At 36.6% G+C, this 23,153-nt stretch overlaps 2 protein-coding genes across 6 annotated transcripts; both read left to right on the top strand.

Moving 5' to 3' along the window:
• The first annotated feature begins 4,994 nt into the window (after positions 1-4,994).
• LOC116805733 (putative mitogen-activated protein kinase kinase kinase 7-like) lies at positions 4,995-14,760 on the top strand. 4 transcript variants are annotated; one of them, XM_032739591.2, is made up of 5 exons: positions 4,995-5,193; positions 5,450-5,761; positions 5,817-5,993; positions 6,065-6,209; positions 6,267-6,608. In XM_032739591.2, the coding sequence occupies exons 1-5, from the start codon at positions 5,113-5,115 to the stop codon at positions 6,458-6,460; spliced, it is 909 nt and encodes a 302-aa protein (XP_032595482.1). In that variant the 5' UTR covers positions 4,995-5,112; the 3' UTR covers positions 6,461-6,608. The 4 variants fall into 4 exon arrangements, with proteins under 4 accessions (XP_032595482.1, XP_032595483.1, XP_032595484.1 ...); XM_032739592.1 differs by lacking the exons at positions 6,065-6,209; positions 6,267-6,608 and adding exons at positions 14,235-14,379; positions 14,437-14,760 and having other exon boundaries at positions 5,110-5,193; XM_032739593.2 differs by lacking the exon at positions 6,267-6,608 and adding an exon at positions 14,437-14,760 and having other exon boundaries at positions 5,110-5,193.
• A 1,927-nt stretch (positions 14,761-16,687) lies between these two features.
• Positions 16,688-20,327, top strand: LOC116805724 (mitogen-activated protein kinase kinase kinase 7-like). 2 transcript variants are annotated; one of them, XM_032739542.1, is made up of 6 exons: positions 16,688-16,869; positions 18,000-18,074; positions 19,181-19,492; positions 19,548-19,724; positions 19,796-19,940; positions 19,998-20,327. In XM_032739542.1, the coding sequence occupies exons 1-6, from the start codon at positions 16,789-16,791 to the stop codon at positions 20,177-20,179; spliced, it is 972 nt and encodes a 323-aa protein (XP_032595433.1). In that variant the 5' UTR covers positions 16,688-16,788; the 3' UTR covers positions 20,180-20,327. The 2 variants fall into 2 exon arrangements, with proteins under 2 accessions (XP_032595433.1, XP_032595434.1); XM_032739543.2 differs by lacking the exon at positions 18,000-18,074.
• Positions 20,328-23,153: the final 2,826 nt, after the last annotated feature.

Genomic DNA, 23,153 nt, shown 5'->3' with positions numbered 1-23,153 from the left:
GTTGGCCGACGTTTTAAATTCACTGCGTGCTATTTTTAGGCTGAATTTGTAGGAAACTTTTCAAACTACTAATGGACTAAGTCAGATTTTAGCAATCCTTGAACCAAAATACAAATTGTATCTATCCAATCGTTTCGCGCACTGTTTTTAGACTCTAGTAAAAAATACATCTGCTTTTCAGAACCGGTTTCCCTTTATGCTTCTGTCCAAAGAGCTCCCATACATGATGGCTACTTAAAGTCGCAAGTTTATGGCCAGCAATAAACCAACAGTTAAACACACAATACAAACAGACGCAGAGATAAACTATTAGGAATTATAGCCACAGCACAGCAGTTTCTGGATTAAATTGAGCGTTTCGGCTCCAAAGCAGATTCTAACTCTCGAGGAATTCTAATTTGGCAAGTTCTGTGAATTGTTTGCGAAAATTTATTGATATGACGTTTCAGCACCCTATGGAAAAATATAAGCTGAGATTAGTATCATATTTTGAAACAATCTTGATGAATTTTACAAATATAGTTGTTCAATGTGATACCAAAGTAGAAACCCTTAAAATCCTGCTTAAAAAATTGTGTTTTTATTTCTAAGAATAGCAATATCAATAAATATTTAATTGAATTGATTTTTTTAATTATTACAACTCGTCAGAAAATGTACTTAGTTGGACTAGTTCATCAACAATTGAATCTGATATCCTTTAGATCTCCGATATATGGCCAAAATATGCTTTCTATATTTTTGCTTATGAGACGAGCGATACTGAAGAGACAGAAATCGATGACTGAACAATTCGACATTAATTGTTTACATTACCAGACGCATTGAGAGTATACCCCATTGAATGATGCCATAAAGTGAATTGAGCAGAGCACGAACAGAAGCCATTTAGGAAATTATTGCTGTTGTTATTCTTCCGGTTTTTTCCCAAGTTGCCAGCTGCCAGCTGCCGGCTGCAAGCACAGAACAATGAATTGCATTTTTTAAGGCGATTTGCTTGGAAAATGGAGGCTGCCTGGAGGCAGGCAAACAATCAATTGACATCTTTAATACTCGCAACAACCACAATAACAACAACAGTAACAACAAGAACAACAAGAACCACAATAGCAATGTGAAAGCATGCATGACAGCAATAATAGCATTAAGTACCCCACAAGTAGGCAATACAAACTTGATTCTGACTTCAGTCAGCCATCAATCAGCCAAAAGCGAGTGCTGCGAAAATGCTTTCACAGCTGCAAATTGCAGCGACAGCTGTCGCTGATGATGATTTACTATGTGACTGCGACCCGCTCAAAAACTGTATGTATTTACTGGACAAAGCTGGTCAAATTGCTGAAAACAGTCCGCAGCGTGCCCAATTGCCTCCTCCTACTTTTGGCCCTGACCTGACCGTCGATTTTTGGCCAACCCCATGAGAAATGAGCTGCTGCTGCTGACCTTGCTGACAAATCTCGCTTCAATAATGTGGGCTGGCGATGGGGAGGCGTGGCATATCAATCAATGGCCAAAGCATCGAACTGGGCAGCAAGGCGTGGCCTCGTTGGCGCCAATTAAGGGACCCATAAAATTCGAACAGCTTCCCGTCCAAACACACACACACAGCTCTGCCTGATTGTCGCAGCACTGCAAAAAATATCCGTTGAAGGATTATACTCATATTCAGCTCAACAAGTTCCCGATATATATTTCTGCTCAATACGATGCAATTTTAATGCGGAAAATATTTTTAAATTTATCATTTAAACCACAAACCGATATGTCAGAGAGTATCTAAATTCTATCGATATATCGATGGACCTATATAACGACCTATCGATATATATATATATATTATCGGTTTTCATCAGCTCAAAGTGGCAAACAACATTACGAAGAATGTAGTGTTCAATATTGTACATTTAGATGAGCTTTTGAAAAACAAGTTCCGAAAGCACTAAAATAAGTGACATCAAATTTTTTTGCCAATCTTTGAAAAAGATTACAGCCAACATTCGGCAGCTCTCGTGTTATCGAATGTGTTATCGATCTACAAGGCGCCAGTGGATACCGGAAGTGGAAACCACATTAACATTAGCTCTTTCATTGGCATTGAAAAACTGCTGCAGTCTTTCGGCCAGACAGACTACTGGAGTATAAAGTTCTGAAACTGGTTCGAGGAAAGAACTCGCAGAAAAAACAGCGACTACAAATACCCTTTAAAAGATTATATTTCATATATCTGCATGTATCTTAACTAGTCCCGCGGACTTACAGCCTTAAAGGTGAATCGTGGACCATATCCAACATTTAATGCCATTTTTAACCAACAAATATTAAATATTAATATCGGACTATAGTTATATATAGCCAGCATGGAGATAATCGTTTGGTTTTTTAAATGCAAGGATATATCATGTTTAGCCCAAGATAGCTATTTTCGTAGCTTTAGGTTATTATTATTATTTTTATTAGGGGGGGAAACTGCACCGCGACCAATTTGATCTATTGTGCCCCCTTCTGAACTTATAGCTCTTCCATCAGCCCCAACTCCAGCACGAATACGAGGATCTTTGTTGAGTTGAGGTCTTTTATGTCTTTGCACTTCAAAACATGCGCCCCTAGGAGGCTGCTTCTTCTTCTAGCTAAGGCGACACACTCTGCCAGGATGTGCATCGAGGATTCCTCCTGTCTTTCACAAAACCTGCACAGGTCGCTACTATATATACCCAGTTTAGCTTTAGGCTACTATAGCTAACAATAAAACTCAGAATTAGCCAAAAACTTAGAATGCCATCGTTTTTCCCATTCATGGTAGATTTTCATCGTCAAACCAGAGAATGACTAGTTTATTTAATTGGAGTATAACTGCATTCAACTGCATATTGAACGTAAACCATTGCACATCCGATATCTTTTTGTTTTTGGTAGAAAATGGTAACAGTTGAATTTGTTTTAGTTTGAACATGAAATTCTTATATGAAAGTTCTACTGTTGAGTTTAGTTGCCGTAATGATTGAAATTAAATTTGCCTTGCACCGCGGATGGACGAATTTAAATCAAACACAATTTCAAGAACACACAGTCGCATATGGGAGTGTGTGGGCTTTTAGGCACTTCTCTCCTGTCGCCAGTCTAGAGCAAATGCTTGCCGAGACTCTCAAGCACTTCAGTACAGTCCCCTCTCAGGGGGAAACTGCAAACTGCATCCAAAAACAAAAATGACAACAACAACAAGATGTGTGTCAGCGAAGAACTTACATTCATAGCCAACACCCCGTCGCACGTCGCGTCATTTGGGCAAATGTTTGTTAAGTGGGATGGGGGACGCAACTTGGCGTTAAAGCAGCTTTAAATAACTTTTGCATACTTTGGGGTGCCATGGCCAAACAAACCGAGAGATATACAAATGTAATTAGCCAGTCAACTAAGAAGCATTTGCATAATAACAAAAAATGTTTCATTAGCTCATGCAGCCTAAAAAACTACTATAAAATATATGCGCCCATAAAAGCAAAAACAGGCAACTCTGCAGTATATATATATATACATAAGAAATTCCTACCAGAAGGTGAGGTGAGAGTACTAGTTGGTTACTCTGAAACAGATAAGGCATACCGATTGTATAATCCCGATTCACGAAAAGTAATCGAAGCAAGAGATGTGATATTTCTTGAAGGTGAAATGACAGATGACAGCGTAAAGGAACGAATCTCGTTGTGTAATAATGATGTTACACTGATCATGAAGAATATCGAAGATGAGCCTGTAAGTCTTCATAGTGGCGATCAAACTGGGGATCGCGAGATTTCCGAACGAGATGACGAGGTGCCAAATATATCTACAGATGGAGACATTGGTGACGACGAGGAAATCGAGTCGTGCGAGGCACCGGGCAAAAGAGGTCCTGGAAGGCCAAAGAAAGTACGCACCGGGCAGCCAGGACGCCCTCGAAAGCAGTACAACATTTTGAATGTTATGACAACGGATGACGTAGCTGCACCTGCTAGCGTTAATGCAGCCTTGAGTTCTGATCATGCCAGTGAATGGAGGGCATCGATGCAGAAGGAGATAGACAGTCTACAAGAAAACAAAACTTGGGAGTTGATTGATCTACCGAAGGGAGAGAAGGCAATTGACTGTAAGTGGGTATTTACAGTGAAGCGTGACGAACATGGCAAAGTAGTACGCTTGAAATCTCGACTATTGGCCAAAGGATGCGCCCAACAATATGGCGTAAATTACAATGAGACGTTCTCCCCTGTGGCCAGATATTCGACAATCAGATTACTGATTGCTCTAGCGGTAGAAAAGGGTATGTATATGCATCAGATTGACGTGTCTTCTGCTTATCTCAACAGTGAGCTGAGAGATGTGGTTTCTATGCGACAACCAGAGGGATTTGCTAAACAAGATTACCCTAACCGAGTCCTAAGACTCAAGAAGTCGCCGTACGGCCTTAAACAGAGCGGTCGTGAGTTGAACGAGAAACAAAACACCGTGCTAATCAGGCATGGTTTCACTCCCTGCCCCAGCGAGCCATGTTTGTACATACGTCGTGAAGCCAGCAAACTGAATGTGATAGTCGTATATGTCGACGATCTTATTGTGGCCAGAACAAGCAAGGAAGATCTGAACTGCCTGAAGGAGCGCATAATTGTACGTTCCTTATGATCAAGACCTTCTTCGATGCTATGTTTAAGCTATTTTCATGAAGTAAGAGTCAGTCTTTAATACGCCTCATAATAACTAGAATAAAGCCCACTTTACAGATTAAAAAAATAGTTATCAATATTGAAAGCCACCATACGCAAAAAAACGGATGGCATATGCCCAGTTAATAGATCGACGAAAAAGTTCTGCTGAGAGACAACAATTTAATGAATTAATTAATCGGAAACAAATTAATTCGTAGCGCTCCTCTACGATATACCGATAGATTGACGAGTTGCAACTTAATTTAGTTATCGATGGTTGCGATCACTATATCAAATATGAAATCATATCAGTATTCTTTTGTGCCTGCCTCTAATTGGTTTACGCGTTTGGTTCAAGCTCCTCTTATCAAATACATTTTATAATTGATGATTCATACAAAAAAAAAAATTTTCGGTGCTTTTAATAAGAAAAATGTCTGACGAAATGTTCTCGCCAAATGATTTAGCTGAAATCGAATTAAATGGAAGTGAATTTTCTATGGATAACAAGAAAGTAAGAGTAAAATTAAAATTGTAATATCTGGATATATTGAGTTGCCCTTGCTAATCTAATCATTGTTTTATCCTAATCTACACAAATGTGTCTTGACCAATTGCGCAAAATTGCATTTGTTGATTAAAAGTAAAGAACTATCCAGGAGGAATCTTTGGGTTTATTTTGGAAGTTGGGCTGATGGGGAATGAATCAAATATAAATCTGGCATTTTAATCTTGAAATTCGTATGTTAAGCTAAATAGATCATATTCAGTCCCTAGGCAGTGGAAGCTATGGCCAAGTTTATAAACTGTATTGGAAAAAAAGAAATATGAATATTGCGGTTAAGTATTTCAAAGGGACCGATGAAACTGTAATAAAGGAATTTAAGAAAGAACTCAAAAATCTACGTCGCGTCAAGCATCCGAATATCATTAAATTATATGGAGTTGCCAAGGATACGGACTCTAAACCATACATTATCATGGAGTATGCAGACTGTGGATCCCTATCTAAATGCATGAGAACGGGAGAGATTACAGTGTCGTATTTCGGAATTCACCATTGGATGTTACAATTGGCGGAGGTACTGTGTTAGTTGTAGCTTTAGTTCTTGTTGCATTTACTGTTTACATTTCTAGGCTGTTGCTTATATGCATGGTTTAAGCCCACCAGTTATTCATCGCGATCTAAAGCCACAAAACCTTCTACTTACCAACAACTATCGGACATTAAAGATATGTGATTTTGGCACTGTTCGAGAATTGGCTTCAAAAATGACAACAGCGCCAGGCACCGCCATTTATACAGCGCCTGAAGTTCGTATTTTTAACATAATACAATTCATAATACGAGTTACTACTGTACACCTTTCCTCCTCCAATCGTAGGTTTTTGAAGGAAAGAAATATACGGAGAAGTGCGATGTTTATAGCTTTGCCATAATTCTCTGGCAGGTTTTTTCAAAGCAGGAGCCTTACAATCATTTGGGAAACCAGGAATATCTCACTATTCTAAATTTAATCTGTAACAAAGGTAAGAAAGCGTAGAAAATATCGCAAGAGTTGTGTAACAAAATATTTACCTCTGCAGATGAACGACCAGATTTGGATCAAGTTAAAAAATTTCCAAATCGAGAGACGATAATTTTCTTGATTAAAACGTGTTGGGATAAAGATCCAACCAGGAGGCCGACCATGCAATTGCTGAAAAGGATTCTCTCTATGGATCCGGACTCATCTCTACCGAAGATAACAAAAAATAACTATACAATCGTGGAGTCCTAACTCTTTTAATCTGCAAATCGAACCTTCTAGCGACGTTGGTACTTTGTCAGAGTACATTTGAGAGTCGCAATCTTTGTAAAGGAAAATTTGTCAATACAATTAAAATGTTAATTAAACAAAGAAATCAATCGACATGCGTGAAACATAAGCGAAAAAGCTTGTTTGCTAAATCAGCTTTAAACTTATTTTCAATTGCAGACAGAACCGGGCACTTCCTTTAAATATTTAAATTATCGATAAATTAGGACTTTCTTTTGTTTGTCATGCTTAAAAATTAATTAAAGACTGCACGCAAAAAGTTGTTGATAAAGCCTTCTGAATGAGATGAAAGTTTTTCTGCGTGCAATAGTCAATAAGCTCATTTAAACGAGGAGAGTGATTTACTAAGGGTGGAGAAATAACACGACGCACAGTGGGGTCTCAGCCTAAAAAGCGTTGTAATAACCGAAATTTGGAGGTAAGCATTTTGTGAATTGAATCTGATTGAGAAATTTTCATAGAGTAGGAATGCACATTGGAAAATTGGGCAACTAGTTTGGGTTCTACAGTTTCTCCAAGTAGAGTCCGGCATAGAAGTATGCATAGATTAGGAAATTTTAAAGACTTTTTAAATTGAATAATAATTCATTTTTTTGAAGACTGTTCAAATTCAATAAAATTTTAAGAAAAGTGAATAACAAAAACTGTGAATCTCTACCTGAAGACGAATCAAATTTCGAAATGTGTCGAATTATATAAAAATGAATAAATCCCTTGACCCATAGCAAGCAAAAAGTATATTTATCTTTTCAAACAATTCAGTTTTACAGTAAATTAAATAAATTTAAAACGCATTTCCTTCATAATTGATTTGCTGTTTTCATAAACACCCACTTAAATCATCTGGTACTAAAACATCACAATCATTAATATTTTGTTTTGTTTGTGTATAAAATAGTACATGGTAAATCACATATAATATTTCTGGAACCATTGATAGTTCATGATGCATATGAGGTACTCCACATTGAACGGATATTTTCTGGTCATTATAATCATAACAACCTATTAAGCCATGCAAATAAGTGCATGCAATTTGTGTAAATATATATAAAAGTGAATAATGCTCCAATTTCAGGCTTGCTGCCATTCCTGTTTTACTTGATGATGTTGCAATGAATTGTTTTATTTTTTTTTTTCTTTTCGGTTTTTGCAATTTCAGGGCAAATTAAACTTTCCCATTCAGCTAGCACTTGCCGAGCCGGAGGCAATTCTCAACGATTTCCATTTTATTTTGAGCCCTCAGCGATTCGCTTACATTTAATCTAGCCCCGAGGGTCTTGTCCCGGCCATCATGATTGATTCTGTATTCTCTAAGCCCATTGACCTTTTATATGCCCTTACAAGTGCAGGTGTCTCAACACTTTGATTCACTCTTAGACCCCAAACAAAGCAAATATAATTATTTCAACTTGCGCGACAATAATAAATAAATTATTTATGTGACTTAAAAGGTTGTTTATTTTCGCTCACAATTCAAATCCGAAACTTATATAAAAATAAGAAAAAGAAAAAAACAAAGAACAAGTTTCAAGTGTATATTAACTTCGATGCTATCAGCGTTTGGGCCCAAAAGGCAACCTTTCATTCTTATTGGCTTGTACGCTGAGCTTTTCATTTTGAATTTAGGCCGCCCACTTGAGAGAAAGCCAAATAAAAAAGGTACACGACAGACAGCACAACGGACAACGAATGACCCTTAGGCAGGTGAAATAGTAATTCGCAAATTGACTGACAGTCAATAGGCGTTACAGAGCATCTAACACCTACTTTTAGCCGCTTTGCATTAGCCCTGTCAAGTGTTGCGCGAGAATTGTACAAAAAATAAATGAAAAAAAAACATGATTTAACAGTTCGTTAAGACTGGCTGGAGATCTAAATCGGTTGCACTGTGACATGTTTAATGGCAAGCTAGATGGCATTTAATGAGCAGCATTTCAGCATTTCAAATTCGCAAGCCACGCTAACAAGCTGCAGTTATTTCTCGGTTACAGGCGCCATTCCAAGCAGTCGCTCATATAAATAAGGGCATGATTTTTGCTTTAAGCCAGTTAAATACTCCAAAATAATTTCGCAGCGAACAATTTAAGTCGCCAATCTGTCGGAACAAAGGCTGAAAATATAAATTCGCATCATACTTTTGGGCGCGCACAGTTTTTATAGCAGAGCGAGCAATTTAACAGTGTTCTGTAAAGTTTGCAGACACGCTCTCAGCTTTCAGAGCTCTCTCGCTCATTTATTCTCTCCCTCCCTCTTTCTCTCTCTCTCTTTCTCTCTCTCGTGCTGCGGCTGCTGCTCTTTGGTACCCGGTAATTTCTGTGCAGTAGCCTTTTGGGCGTCTGTTTATCATTTACTATTTGCCTAATGGTTGACATATTGATTGAGAAACCAGGTCGACCCAGCGCAAGGCTGCCTGCTTGATGCGTTCGCTCATTGTTTGCTTTGGCCTGTGGTTAAGCAATGCATTTGCTTCAGCTACACAAATCTGCAGTCAGCCTCAGGTCAACATGATGTGGGTCTCCTGTCGGTTTATGCTTGCAATCTGCGTAACTCCCCCCAATAAGAGAGAGGCTATTTAACTTGATGTATTAACATGCGGCTAACATTGGACTAACATGCTGAGAAGTTTATGTTTCCAACATTACTCTAGACATGAACCTGTCTGCTATTTTAGCTGGCGGTGGAAATGTCGCATGCGAGAAAACTGCCAAAGAGACAACACATTGAAATAATAAAAGAAATAAGCCTACATAATTCGTTTATATTAACAACTCACTGCAAAATGTAAAACATTCACAATTTTTCAAAATTAAAATTTTAAAATTTGCGATACAAATTTTCTATATTCTGAAACCATTTTGGGTGCTACGTCCTGTGTGAGTCTAGGAAACCGATAATCGCAAATCGATAAAACCATATATCTCCCACAATTTAAAAAGCAGAGTCTCGATACCAGTATCCACAAAATCACACAAATCATCAAATTAAAAAGTTATATTACTGGTAATTAAGTACTAAGAATGCGGAGAATTTTTCCACAATCACAAAGACTTATATCTCTCGGAACTTTAGGGCTAGAGTTACCAAACTTTAAAAGACTGCAACATTCTCACTTGTTTCTGATAGATTGATGTACGACTTTAAGAAATAAAAACAATAAAACGATGCACAATTTAAAGATTTTAAAAATAAATTGCACTCAATATTTTATTTTATTTTATATCAGACTAGCTTTGAACTTTCGAAATTGAAAAAGCTATTCCCTAATTAGAGTTGTGTCATTTGCCTTAAAGGCATGCCAACTTTTGAAAGAAGCATTTTGTATTAGATTATAAAAATTAAGGGCTTTCATATGAAAAGATTTGCAATTATAATCACATAATCACATAATCACATCAGCATGCATAAATTCCAAGTTTAATTATCTGTCTAACCAAATATTTTCCACACCACTGCACAATAACATCCAATGCTCCCCAATCAGACACTTAACAAGTGGCAACAAGAAGAAATTGCCCAATATATAATTATTATAAATAATAAACATATTTTTCAAGACGCAACATGTGCCATACGCAACAAACAGTTATGAGGCAAGGGATGAGTTAAGCTATTCACTGCATGTCTGAGGAGCTTAACGAGCCACCGACACAAGGAAAAATGCAAATGTGTGCCGCAAAAATGGGAGATTGGGGAATGGGGAATGGGAAATTTGGCACAGGAAGAGCAAACCATAAGGCAGCTGTTGTTCATACGCACCGTTGAGCGAGCAAAATCTCTGCGGCTGCCATTTGCTGATATTTTTAGCTTATGGCAAATACTTGCCACACTGTCTGCCTGCGTCCTGCCTCCTGACCCACTTTCGCTACATAGTAATTGTGTATAAGTATTTACTGTATTTTAATTTAATGCTTGTTGACATTTGGTGGTTACACGCTTTGGTAAGATTGCTCTACACCCCGCACCTTGCAGTCGCCTCTTTGTTTTCCCTGAGCAACTTTGCAGCTGGCAGTTGTTGAAATTAATTGTTTCGTTTCGTTTCGTTGCGACCAAGTCCTGGCAGTCGGATGTGCTCGGAAATGTCAAACATCTAGTGACTACCAATTAGCTACGGCTTTTTATCAGCCCTGCTTTGCAAACACCAGAACACATTCATGGACTGCAAGGCAATTAAAAAGTAAAAATAAAATAAGAAAAGAACTCTGTCTCCACAAGGTCAAGAATAATAAATAATTGAAAATCATCGTCACATGCATTGCAAATATTCCAACATTATTTTGGTTCAAACGGCAGTTTAACTCCGGTCTTCAAGGGTGTTTAGCATATACACATACAAATAAATAAGTAAATAAAGCAATAACATAAAAAAATAAATAAATATATACAAATAAAGTTTGTTTGCAAGGCAACACTTTTATTTGCTTCAAGCGCAAAATGCTTACAATTTTCCACAAGCATGCAACAAGAATGAAAAAACTATGCGATGGTAATGTGCAACAAAATGATGCGTGAACATGTCGAGGACATCGTCTTCCGTTTCCGCATGTACAATTTGCATTTGATGCGGGTGACCAAAAAATGAAAGAGTGGCGACAACAATTTGTTACTGCTGCTGCTGCTGCTGCTGCTACTGATGTCGTGGAGTTAAATCGGATTTGCCACATGTGAAAGCCGTGCTCTATATTGGCCAAAAGTCGATAGTGTCTTAATTAATTTGCTTGGTGTCAGCTGCAACTTTGCTTTAAGCCATACCCCAAACATGGCAGCAACCTAACTTGGCAATAAAAATCACAAGCAAATAAGAGAAGCTGTTGCATGAGAAGCAATGAGCGACTTAATTGATTTATATGAGTTTCAATTAAGCTGCAACACACTCAAGAAACTACCTAAAGCCTCTTAACCCAGAGCTTAGTCACGTCTTGTACGTGAGTATGTGTACTTGTCTGTATGTTTAATGCATTAATTGAAAGTAATTAAGAGCTGAATGATGCGCCAAATGCTCCGCATATTATTATTTACAACTCTGTAATAAATTTCAGTTAATATGCTCTCCAATTCCTACACTAAATGTGGGCGGTAAATTTGCAAATTGCAATTAAAATGCTGACGAGCGCTGTAATTAACTGTTGCATAGCCACAGGCGACGATCATTGCCAAATATTTTAAATTCAAATTAATGTAAGAATCAGGTGCAAAATGTAACTGGACTATGAGATACCCTATGGGCTATGATTTGTCACTCTACATATTAAAAACTAAATACGTATACAAATCAAGTACAAAAATGGGTACATTTAAGCAAACTTCAAAGCAATGCCATTTTGTGCAATTTGGCTGAATAAACAAATAATACAAAAAATATATGCAAAACAAGAAAAACTCTCTAAAACCAATAATTAACAGATTTTATTACATTGTATACAGAGTTTCAAAGGTTTTGGTTTGTTCGAGTATATCATTTATCATGGATCGAGTGCTGCAATTAATTGTTGCATAGCCACAGGCGACGAGCATTGCCAAATATTTCAAATTCAAATTAATGCAACAAGCAGCTTCAAAACTGAAGTGGACTTTCAAATACCCTATGGAAAGTCTTATTCAGCTCTGATTTCTCTTCCTACAAATGCCGCTAAATGTTTCTCCAAGCAACTGATCCAATGAAAAAGTAATATATATATCCTATAAACTACATATATCTACTACAAAACGGAATGCAAGACGAGCTGCGATGTACATAGGCAAATACAGTTATTTCCAACAGTTATAATACAAAAAATCGGACACTTAACGATTTTTGTTTGTTTGAGTCATGGCTTTATCGTGGAATCAATAACGAAGATTATAAAACCTGCTCTTAATCGAATCTTAATCATAAAATGTTGGCATTCTGAAATCTTACGGTTGGTTCCGCAAAGAAAAAAAAAATAGAACAGATAAACAGTCGAATTAAATTGGAAACGTAGATTTCACACTCAACGACAAATTTATTTTCCGCAATTCAACTAAAGAATTTTAAGACTACACCAAATAATAAATGTAATATCCCATTAAAAGCAAAATACGGGGTAGACCAACAGCTAAATTAGATTCTGAACAAAAACCAGCTAACAAGTAAAAATATGTTGATTAGTTTGCAATGTTGTGAAATGAAATGCATTTCACACATGAAGATTGCATGCCATGGACTTGTTGCCCAGTTGATTCGATGGTTATGCAATCAGGGGGGGGCTTGTAAAGAGATGAGGATAACATTAGCATGCAGGAATGTTCCAAGCAAGCATGGAATGTTATGGGATCGAGGAATGAGGAGTGATGTCCGTCAATGTTGAACAACCATATTCTATATTTTCTGAAAATTATGCATAAACTTTCATAAAATTAAAAAGGAAAAATTTCATGAAATATTAAAAAATGATAGGAAAATAAAGTATAATAAATCGACTGGTATTAAAATATGAATTACAAAAACAATAAGTAAATAAATAAAATTGAATAATGAAAATAAAACACATTAAGTAGCAGAGAGAAAGGGAGAAATAAGATAAGAATAAGATAAGAAAGTCTCAGAGCCTGTCGAGTAAGATAATTCTGAGCTAAGCCACAGTTAAGCACGCCAGAACAAATATGAATGAGAACCTATATTCCAAATTAGAAGTGTCTAGCTTCTATAGTCTCTGAGATCTGCATGTTGATACAGACAGAGGGACAGAAGATTTGGCTATATCGACAAGAATTTATATATACTTTATGCTTCCTTCTATCTAATTACTGGTGATTACTTTGACCTCTATTTGATAAAAATTGCTCTTCGATAAGATATGGTTTTTTTTGCAAACAATATATAGATTAACTATGTGTGAATTTATTTAGTTGTAGTTATTCTTTTGTGCCTGCCTGTGCTTAGCTCACGCTTTAAATTCGCCCTCCTCTTATCAAAAAGCTTTTAAATTTTTATTTAACTTTAATATAAAAAACAAATGATTGACTATATCAGTGAGCGTGATGTAGTCGAAAACAATATACATGAATTTTCTATGGATAAAAAAATAGTATGAGTGTAAAATAGGGAGATATGGATTGTGGACTCCCTTGCTAATCTAATCTATATACTTTTACAAACATATTTATATATGTACATGTGTATACAATATTTGTCATGTTTTTAATCGAATCTATTAAAATGTGTATTGACGATAACTTTTCCAGTTCCTAGGCAGTGGAACCTATGGCCAAGTTTATAAACTGCATTGGAAAACAAGAAATATGAATATTGCGTCGATCATCCGAATATCATTAAATTATATGGAGTTGCCAAGGGTACGGACTCTAAACCATACATTATCATGGAGTATGCAGACTGTGGATCCCTATAACGGAAAAGATTACAGTGACGTATTTGGGAATTCACCATTGGATGTTACAATTGGCGGAGGTACTGTGTTAGTTGTAGCTTAAGTTCTTGTTGCATTTACTGTTTACATTTCTAGGCTGTTGCTTATATGCATGGTTTAAGCCCACCAGTTATTCATCGCGATCTAAAGCCACAAAACCTTCTACTTACCAACAACTATCGGACATTAAAGATATGTGACTTTGGCACTCTTCGAGAATTGGCTTCAACAATGACAAATGGGATAGGCACCGCCAGTTATATAGCGCCTGAAGTTCGTATTTTTAACATAATACAATTCATAATACGAGTTACTACTGTACACCTTTCCTCCTCCAATCGTAGGTTATTAAGGGAAAGAAATATACGGAGAGGTGCGATGTTTATGGCTTTGCCATAATTCTCTGGCAGGTTTTTTCACAGAAGGATCCTTACAGTCACTTTGAAAACCCGATAGGTGCCGTTATTCAATATAGGGTCTGTAACTTTGGTAAGAATGCGTACAAAATATCGCAAGAGTTGTGTAACAAAATATTTACCTCTGCAGATGAACGACCAGATTTGGATCAAGTTAAGGAATTTCCAAATCGAGAGACGATAATTTTCTTAATTAAAGCGTGTTGGGATAAAGATCCAACCAGGAGGCCGACCATGCAATTGCTGAAAAGGATTCTCTCTATGGATCCGGACTCATCTCTACCGAAGATAACAAAAAATAACTATACAATCGTGGAGTCCTAACTCTTTTAATCTGCAAATCGAACCTTCTAGCGACGTTGGTACTTTGTCAGAGTACATTTGAGAGTCACAATCTTTGTAAAGGAAAATTTGGCAATACAATTAAAATGTTAATTAAACAAAGAAATCAATCCACATGCGTGAAACATAAGCGAAAAAGCTTGTTTGCTAAATCAGCTTTAAACTTATTTTCAATTGCAGACAGAACCGGGCACTTCCTTTAAATATTTAAATTATCGGTAAATTAGGACTTTCTTTTGTTTGTCATGCTTAAAAATTAATTAAAGACTGCACACAAAAAGTTGTTGATAAAGCCTTCTGAATGAGATGAAAGTTTTTCTGCGTGCAATAGTCAATAAGCTCATTTAAACGAGGAGAGTGATTTACTAAGGGTGGAGAAATAACACGACGCACAGTGGGGTCTCAGCCTAAAAAGCGTTGTAATAACCGAAATTTGGAGGTAAACATTTTGTGAATTGAATCTGATTGAGAAATTTGCATAGAGTAAGAATGCACATTGGAAAATTGGGCAACTAGTTTGGGTTCTACAGTTTCTCCAAGTAGAGTCCGGCATAGAAGTATGCATAGATTAGGAAATTTTAAAGACTTTTTAAATTGAATAATAATTCATTGTTTTGAAGACTGTTCAAATTCAATAAAATTTTAAGAAAAGTGAATAACAAAAACTGTGAATCTCTACCTGAAGACGAATCAAATTTCGAAATGTGTCGAATTATATAAAAATGAATAAATCCCTTGACCCATAGCAAGCAAAACGTATATTTATCTTTTCAAACAATTCAGTTTTACAGTAAATTAAATAAATTTAAAACGCGTTTCCTTCATAATTGATTTGCTGTTTTCATAAACACCCACTTAAATGTACTAAAACATCACAATCATTAATATTTTGTTTTGATTTGCCATGGCCAAAAAAACCGAGAGATGTACAAATGTAATTAACCAGTCAACTAAGAAGCATTTGCATCATAACCAAAAATTGTTCATTAGCTCATGCAGCCTAAAAAACTACTGTGAAATATATGCGCCCATAAAAGCAAAAACAGGCAACTCTGCAGTCTATACCCTACTCCCCCTCATGCATGCCTACCCTCCTCCACATACAGCATACCACAGATACGACACGCAACTTTCCATCGCATCTGCAATGGAAAGCTTAACAAAGTAACTGAAAGTGCTCGACTAGAAGTTTCCCTGTCTGCTGCCTTTACAGATTCAGATGATTTCAGATCGTGCTTGCTATGCCTTAGTTTTTTTTTACTGCTCAGCATCTGTAGTCGTCACTTGTTCTATTTATAGATTTTCGCTCGTGCCCCGACGAAACAACAAACGATAGAAACTGACAGCTAAATGGATAACGCATACACACACACACACATACACACAACGCGCGCGTACATGTCAGCGGACACTCGGCAACTGAACGCAAACGAAGTTGCGAAGATCCGAAGCGCCGAAGCAACAGCACCCAGACACGAACAGGCACGAACGGGCCTGGAAGCACTTGTTATACAATTTACTCGACCGTTCTCGTTGTATCAAATGCGAAAAAGCATCTAGATCCCAGCAGCGAAATGACGCCATTACGATTTCGATTCGTTTTGCATACTTTTCCAGTATGGCCACGATGGTGAAGTAACCACTTACTGTACATGCTGGGCTGTCAACGGAAAACTATTCGACTCCATATGCCAAGACTATTGTAATGCAGCTGCAATACACCCTCAAATTCGGAACAATGTGTAGTAAATACATATATTACAAATGTAATTGTATATAATCCAAATATAGAAAGAATACTATATAAATTATTTATGACTATATATATACATATATAAATATATATATATATAACAATTTGAAATATTATTTGTTTTTCACTACACCAATTGCATAGCCGTTAAGAAAAAAGCACTTTAATCGGAAAAAAATTAATTCGCAGCGCTCCTCTACGATATACCGATAGATTAACGAGTTGCAATTTAATTTAGTTATCGATGGTTGCGATCACTATATCAAATATGAAATCATATCAGTATTCTTTTGTGCCTGCCTCTAATTGGTTTACGCGTTTGGTTCAAGCTCCTCTTATCAAATACATTTTATAAAAAAAAAATTGTCGGTGCTTTTAATAAGAAAAATGTCTGACGAAATGCTCTCGCCAAATGATTTAGTCGAAATCGAAATAAATGGAAGTGAATTTTCTATGGATAACAAGAAAGTAAGAGTAAAATTAAAATTGTAATATCTGGAGATATTGAGTTGCCCTTTTTAGTAGTCATTTAATAGTAATATTTTTTTTGTACAATTTGGTCCACCCTAAAATTTGTCGTTGTTGATTAGACGGCCGTTCAAACGGAGAGATAGGCAGATAACCGAGAGAAGAGAACCACTCAGAACGCAGCACGAAATCGCTCACTCAAGAAGCGCTCAACAAGAAGCTTTGCAATAAGCTCGAGCGAGGTCTTGCTGCGGTCAAACGGCCAAGGTTATTGAAACAAAGAAGTCGTGTATGTTGCGAATCGACAATATAGAAAACATTGTGTAAAAACACGTGATTGTAACCTCATAAGTTACAGGGCATTACAAATAGATATATTACTGTGAAAGTGCGGTGGATAATAAAAAGGCCCATTCTTGGGCAAAGAGTATGGACCAGACCTGCCACCAGTGAGCCAGCTGCACGCCTTCATAAGGTACACCGCGGGAGTGATTCACTCCGACGAGGTTGTAATTAGTCAACCTTACTTCATTGCATCGACATCAGAAGCGTCGCAGGCAGCGGGACGGAAGTGCGTTTAATCCAAGAGGACAACTTCATCCCACGGACCCAGACTTAGCGCATATTCGCTATATTGAAATCAAGTAATTCCGAATTAATATCAGCTAGTGCCAGATTACCTTAAAAGTTAAGCAAAGAAGACGTGAATGATCAGTCAGCGGTGTGGTGCACGCCTACTTACAAACACAAGCAATTTTTTTTGAGATAAGTGCTTATCAGTTTTTGTGCTTCGTAAAAGCGCGGATGAACAGGCCATAAAGTTTGAAAAGGTCACTTGCTAATAAAATTCAGCGTATTTAAACAAGCGCAACTCGTAATTGGCAAAATGCCCTAAATTACTTTGAATGTATCCAGAAATATAATTATTGAAGTTTTTTTTTATTATTAATATGGTTGAATAATTTCATAGATATGTCCTTGTAAAAAAAAAAAAAAAAAAAAAAGAGAGTAATAGTAGGTGATACATTAAGATTTAACAATACACTGGCTGTATTAAATCAAACGGATAGTCAAACTTAAATTATATATATATATGTATTTCCTAATGTTGTAAATAATTCTTTGAACAGCTTCATCTCTGCGTCGACGAACATTGGGCCCAACGATCGCATCGACGTCAAAATTTAAATAAACAAAAACATAGAGTGAGTAATGAAACAGCAACAATGTAGGTACATAAACAATTAGACATGTATGACCTACTTAGTAAATAAGGAAAACCATATACATATATAAAAAAAAAAAAACGACTGATCCGCAGTAAATACGCCAAGTGATACTTGTTATCTAAAAAAAATGTATTCCATATATATATAAGCCCTAAATATAAGTAAAGCATCGAAAGTGATTGAGCATGAAGCTACCTGGAAATGCTAAAGAAAAAAAATAGAATTTAAATTGAATAGTGATGATAATTAATTTAAAAAAAAAAAAAAAAAGAGAAAATGTACCCATAGATTATAACTCAATTATATAAGAGAAAATAGAATTAAGAGTAATGTCCACAACATACCAAATTAAGTTAAGAGAAAATACATGAATTTGCAAGCAATTTAAAATGAGGAGTTAAGGAGTAGAATTCGTCTGTCGAGTATCCATGCTAGAGTTTTACAGAATGTGTTAGGATTTTAAGAGTCCGTACAAGGGATAATGTATCAAAATTTATATCATTATCATGGTAGGGTGGGTAAAGAAGAGGGACAACTGTCATGTACGTTCCCTCTAATAGGACTAGTGTCTCGGTATAGTTATAGGACGTGTCGGCATCTCCCATAAATGATAATTGAATTTCATAACCCAAGTGGTTACTTGTTTTTGTAAACGCGGACTGTTTAAATGTGGCAGAGTAAATCCGTATTGCTTGAGTAAGAAAGAACCCCGACAATCCGGCGAGCTAGTACGAGCATAGCGAGAGTGCGCACCTCAAGCTCAACAATACACCGGTCACTTAAATTGGCAAGTTCATCAGCCAATCATTAGTAAGACCAAATAAGTTATCCTAAAGAAAATAGCTTATACAAAAAAAAGAAATGATACCCTGGTTTACTACACCTTGCTAATCTAATCATTGTTTTATCCTAATCTACACAAATGTGTCACGACCAATTGCGTAAAATTGCATTTGTTGACCAAATAAGGAATCTTTGGGTTTATTCTGGAAGTTGGCCTGATGGGGAATGAATCAAATATAAATTTAGCATTTTAAAGATATCTTGAACTTCGTATGTTAAACTAAATAATTCATATTCAGATCCTAGGCCGTGGAAGCTATGGCGAGGTTCATAAACTGTTTTGGAAAACAAAAAATATGAATATTGCGGCTAAGCATTTCAATGGGACCGATGAAACTGTAACAAAGGAATTTAAGAAAGAACTCAAAAATCTAAGTCGCGTTGATCATCCGAATATCATTAAATTATATGGAGTTGCCAAGGATACGGACTCTAAACCATACATTATCATGGAGTATGCAGACAATGGATCCCTATATGAATGCATGAAAAAGGCAGAGATTAGAGTGACGTATTTGGGAATTCACTATTGGATGTTACAATTGGCGGAGGTACTGTGTTAGTTGTAGCTTTAGTTCTTGTTGCATTTACTGTTTACATTTCTAGGCTGTTGCTTATATGCATGGTTTAAGCCCACCAGTTATTCATCGCGATCTAAAGCCACAAAACCTTCTACTTACCAACAACTTTCGGACATTAAAGATATGTGATTTTGGCACTGTTCGAGAATTGGCTTCAAAAATGACAACAGCGAGAGGCACCCCCATTTATACAGCGCCTGAAGTTCGTATTTTTAACATAATACAATTCATAATACGAGTTACTACTGTACACCTTTCCTCCTCCAATCGTAGGTTTTTGAAGGAAAGAAATATACGGAGAAGTGCGATGTTTATAGCTTTGCCATTATTCTCTGGCAGGTTTTTTCACAGAAGGAGCCTTACAATCACTTGGGAAACCAGGAACCTTACACTATTCAGAATTTGGTCTGTAACAAAGGTAAGAAAGCGTAGAAAATATCGCAAGAGTTGTGTAACAAAATATTTACCTCTGCAGATGAACGACCAGATTTGAATCAAGTTATACGCTTTCCACATCGAGAGGCGATAATTTTCTTGATTAAAAAGTGTTGGGATAGAGATCCAACCAAGAGGTGGACCATGCAAAAGATGAAAAGTATTTTCGCTATCTCATCTGTACCGAAGACAACAAAAGATGACTATATCGTGGAGACCTAACTCTTTTCATCTGCAAATCGAACCTTCTAGCGACGTTGGTACTTTGTCAGAGTACATTTGAGAGTCACAATCTTTGTAAAGGAAAATTTGTCAATACAATTAAAATGTTAATTAAACAAAGAAATCAATCGACATGCGTGAAACATAAGCGAAAAAGCTTGTTTGCTAAATCAGCTTTAAACTTATTTTCAATTGCAGACAAAGCCGGGCGCTGTCTTTTGGTATTTAATTAAGTCAAGAGAAAAACAAGGAAGAAACAACGAAATACGATGTGCTTGTTTGCATATACACTTTTGTTATTGCTGTTGTAATGTCAACCGCAAAGTCAACATCCAAGGCCACAATATTTGCATATCAATGTACCCACAAAATAATATAGATGCAAACAGGCACGACACGCACACACACATACACATACACATACACATACACATACACATACACATACACATACACATACACATACACATACACATACACATACACATACACATACACATACACATACACATACACATACACATACACATACACATACACATACACATACACATACACATACACATACACATACACATACACATACACATACACATACACATACACATACACATACACATACACATACACATACACATACACATACACATACACATACACATACACATACACATACACATACACATACACATACACATACACATACACATACACATACACATACACATACACATACACATACACATACACATACACATACACATACACATACACATACACATACACATACACATACACATACACATACACATACACATACACATACACATACACATACACATACACATACACATACACATACACATACACATACACATACACATACACATACACATACACATACACATACACATACACATACACATACACATACACATACACATACACATACACATACACATACACATACACATACACATACACATACACATACACATACACATACACATACACATACACATACACATACACATACACATACACATACACATACACATACACATACACATACACATACACATACACATACACATACACATACACATACACATACACATACACATACACATACACATACACATACACATACACATACACATACACATACACATACACATACACATACACATACACATACACATACACATACACATACACATACACATACACATACACATACACACACAAATACAAACACGAACATTAGCGAATAAGATAAGCCGCATCAGAAATTTCTATGTACATGTTTATGTATGTGTGTGTGAATAGATGTGTGTGTATGTATGTATGCATGCCAAAAAAACTAAGAATGTTGTGTGTTTACAGTTGCCAGTTGCGTTCTCAAAACAAAAAGAACAACTAAAGAAACCATAGCAACAACAACAACAACGCCGAAACAATGGCAAAGAAATGCAAACAAGAAGCAACAAAAAGCACATTTCGAAAATTGAAAAGAGCCAAAAAGTGCCACAAATATGCAACCGCACAGACCAAAACGAGACCTGCACACAGAGAAATAGAGAGAGAGAGAGAGAGAGAGAGAGAGAGAGAGAGTGATTGAGGTGGTGAGGAGAAAGGGAGAGCGAAAGATAGAGATAGACAGCTAGGACGCACAGAGAGCAAGATAAATTCAAACAGCTCGCACAATTAAATATTCAGAGCGAATATTTCGTTGGTCGTCAACAAATCCTGAAATAGGAAAATAAATAAAAATGAAAACATGAAAAGTTTTCTGCAATCGTACGTAAAGTTGCAAGAAAAATATTTGCCGAGACTAGAAAATAATTACGAAATAACATATATATATATATATATATATATATATATATATATATATATCGTTGTCTCACTTAAGCCATAATTGGCACGTTCTGTTATTATTCTTGCACATACTATAAGTAAAATTTCACAAAGTCAAAGTTGACAATATTTTACCAGACCTAAAAGCGAGCTTTAAATTCCTTTTATGCATATATTATTATTATTGTGATATCTGCACTGCGATCTAATAGATATATTCTGCCCCCTTCTAAGCCTATAGCTCCTCCATAAACCCCAGCTGCTGCAAGAATGCGAAAATGTGTTCATTGCTTATATGAGTTTGGAGATCATAACATAAATCCCTAGGATACTAGGATTCTTCCTCTTCTAGTATGCCACTGTAAATATTTCGCTTAGTTGGGTGACCTCTTAATCTACAATATCCTGTCCAAAGACCGGTCCGTATCCTAACCTATTCTTCTCCTGTCATAAATACGCAGGCCAACTTTTGCAACTGTCTTTGCACGATGATCCGCCATGCTATCGATCCATCGACAGCATGGGTCTTACTACCATTATGTATAGCCATCTATGCTATGCTATGAGATGTATAAAACACCATACATAGGACCTACTGTCGTATGTGACCCCAAAGTATTTTATCTTCCTACTTGTTCCTAAGAGCCATGTTCCTGAAAGCCATATTTGCCTCATTCTCTGTAACTTATGTCTTCGATTAAAGGAGTCTATGACTGTTTTTTTGGGGGTTTTGGTTGAGTCCAACCTCCGTAATCCAGTCACTCGTTATTCTCAGCTCTAATTCAACTATATCACAGAGTGATTCTTCAAATTTGCCATGTGCTATGATAATACCCCTGTTGGCAAGTCAGTTAAGTAGTCTGTCTAATAACAGGATCCAGAGTAGCGGAGATACTACTCCTGATTGGAGACAGTACTTAAGACTGTTACAGTGCTGACTTGTCTGGACACTGGCAGTGAGAGTACCCACCTGCTGGTAGTTGCGTCCAGGCCCCTTCTCAAGAAGGAAGCCTTGATCACATCATGAGATCCCGCAGATTGAAACTTCTGTATTATCAACTGCCGCACTTAAAATAGTTCACAGCTGGTAAAGCGATGTTTCCGTGGATCTGCT

Source organism: Drosophila grimshawi, unplaced genomic scaffold (genome assembly GCF_018153295.1).
Source record: "Drosophila grimshawi isolate 15287-2541.00 unplaced genomic scaffold, ASM1815329v1 contig_1377, whole genome shotgun sequence".
Taxonomy (NCBI): domain Eukaryota; kingdom Metazoa; phylum Arthropoda; class Insecta; order Diptera; family Drosophilidae; genus Drosophila; species Drosophila grimshawi.
This window is presented reverse-complemented; position numbering and strand designations above follow the sequence as displayed.